The sequence below is a fragment of the Neurospora hispaniola genome (genome assembly GCF_033458365.1).
Source record: "Neurospora hispaniola strain FGSC 10403 chromosome Unknown B0T23scaffold_16, whole genome shotgun sequence".
Classification (NCBI taxonomy): Eukaryota; Fungi; Ascomycota; class Sordariomycetes; order Sordariales; family Sordariaceae; genus Neurospora; species Neurospora hispaniola.
Window position 1 is genome coordinate 55,078 of NW_026944421.1, and position 2,282 is coordinate 57,359.

Genomic DNA, 2,282 nt, shown 5'->3' on the forward strand with positions numbered 1-2,282 from the left:
TAAGGTTAGAAGGAATTAGGATCGGGAAGGGAATTTAATTAAATTTTATAAATATATAGCCCCCGGAGGGGGGGGGGGGGTATAAAGAGGCTTGGGGAATAGAAATATATAAATATAAGTAAAGAAAAATTGGAAAATAATTAATTCTAATATTTAACCTAGCGGTAAAAGGTAGTCTTTAATAAATTAAATACTAGGTAAGTATTTCTAAAACCCTCTAAGGGCTGCTAGCCTATTAAAAATATATTAGTAATATAACTTAAAGTATATATAAATAAAAAAAAGTATTAATTAATCTAACCCAACGCTTACTCTAATATTAAATATATATATTATTCCCGAATAAAAATATTAATTCTATTTTCTAACGTCTTATTAAAATAGAATTAAACTTAAACCGAATTTACTATTTCAATATTACTATCCCCTTTATACCTACTATCTCGACCTTTTATATTTTAATCCCTGTTCTTATTATTATCCTTATTAATTATTATTAATTCCCTATTCTTATTTTTATTACTTCTCCTAAATAAATTACTACTATAACTATCATCCTCTCTATTTTCGTTTATATTTGTTAAATTAATATTTTCCCTCTCGGATAGCCTCGGAATCTATTTAACGAATAAGTCTAAACCCGAACTCCGTAAAGATCTATATTATAAGCGTATTTTATAATTAAATACCGACCCCGTTCGACTTCTATTATACTTATTCCTATTACCTCTCTTAATTATTAATAACCTAATCCTAAAAATTAATTTAAAAAATAATCTAGAAAACGATTGAAAAAGCAACCTTAATATAGATAAAAATATAAAACCCCTCCTTAAAGTTATAATATTAGTAAATTCCAAAGCAATTATATTATTAGGAGGTAAGTACCTTACTACCGATAATATTAGTTAGATATTAAATAACGAAGTAAAGTTTTAGAAACTTCTATATCCTCTTAATATTAAATTACTCCTAGAACTAAATTTTAAAGGAATTTCTAAATATTTAAAGTTAATTAGGATGGAAAAGCCTTTATTTAAAAAACTAAAAGTTATGAAACCTATAGGCGTAAGGGAATAGAGGCGGGCTAGGATGGATATTATAACGCTAGAACCTCCTTTTAAGGAATAAAGGGTTAAATTAGGCTAATATTATTAGGGTTAATAATTATACTAATTAATAAAGAAATTATTATCGTTTAAATTGGACTTTAAATTAAATAAGAGTTTAATTATTATATTAGCGGCCTTTCTAATAATATTTTTAAATAGTAAATTAGTTTCTATATTAAGACCGGGGGTAAATTCCGAATTACTAAAATTAATAGTATTAATAATAGAATTTCCTATAATATTTATAACCGGGCCTCTACCCCTATAGTACAGTCTATTAGAGGACGAAGAATTTAAATTCGAAGAATTTAAACTCAAAGAATTTAAATTTCCCGAATTCGAAGAGTACCCCTATTTTAAATTATTACTCGTACTTATATATAATGGAATATTAATATTATAAACCTTACCGAAGAGTTGGTTATATAATTATATACTAATATTATTATTATAAAAACTTTTAATAAACTTCTAATTTATTTAGCTGGGGTCCTAAGCCTCTTATTAACTATTATTATTAAAAAGAGGCTTTAGGTTCTTTAATTTTGAACTTTCTTAATGGCTAGGTACTTTTTATATAATAATAATATTCGTAATATTTTCGACGAACGACTAGTCGGCTACTAGTTTACGGATAGCAGTTTTAGATATAAATGTAATAGCTTTATATAAGTTATAAAAGCGAATTTACTTTAGACTACGAAGGGTATAAATAAAATTTATTCTTTAAATATAGTGAAGGGCGCGATGTTTATACTAGTTAAATTAGTTAGCGGTTTAATAAATTATAATATCCTAGATAATTAAATTTTTATACCGATAATGGGTATATTTCTTTTTATTTTTATTAATAAAAATAATTAAATTTTTAAGACGATAATAGTTTAGGAGAAAATTAAAAGGGAAAGTATAGTGCGAGATAGGGATATAACTTTTTTCATTTAAAGGAATAATTAAAAATTAGTTTCTTATTAATATAATTTTAAAGTATTATAATTAGTTAATACGGGTTGGGCCGATCCTTTAATAAAATTATAAGAATTCATTTAGATTAGAGAAAGTGAATAAATTAAGGCCGTAAAAGTAATAGGTATTAATAAAGTAGAATTAATAGTATATTAGGAGGATCCGTAGGAGTAAATTAGAGGATTAGTTACTATAAGTAATATT

At 24.8% G+C, this 2,282-nt stretch overlaps 1 protein-coding gene across 1 annotated transcript; it reads right to left on the reverse strand.

Annotated features, from left to right (window-relative positions):
* Positions 1 to 1,907: 1,907 nt before the first annotated feature.
* Positions 1,908 to 2,072, reverse strand: B0T23DRAFT_328204 (uncharacterized protein; the record flags this gene model as incomplete). The annotated part of the gene is made up of 1 exon (XM_062835671.1): positions 1,908 to 2,072. A coding segment is annotated over one exon (165 nt), but the record flags the coding sequence as incomplete, so codon positions are not given.
* Between the last annotated feature and the right edge of the window lie 210 nt (positions 2,073 to 2,282).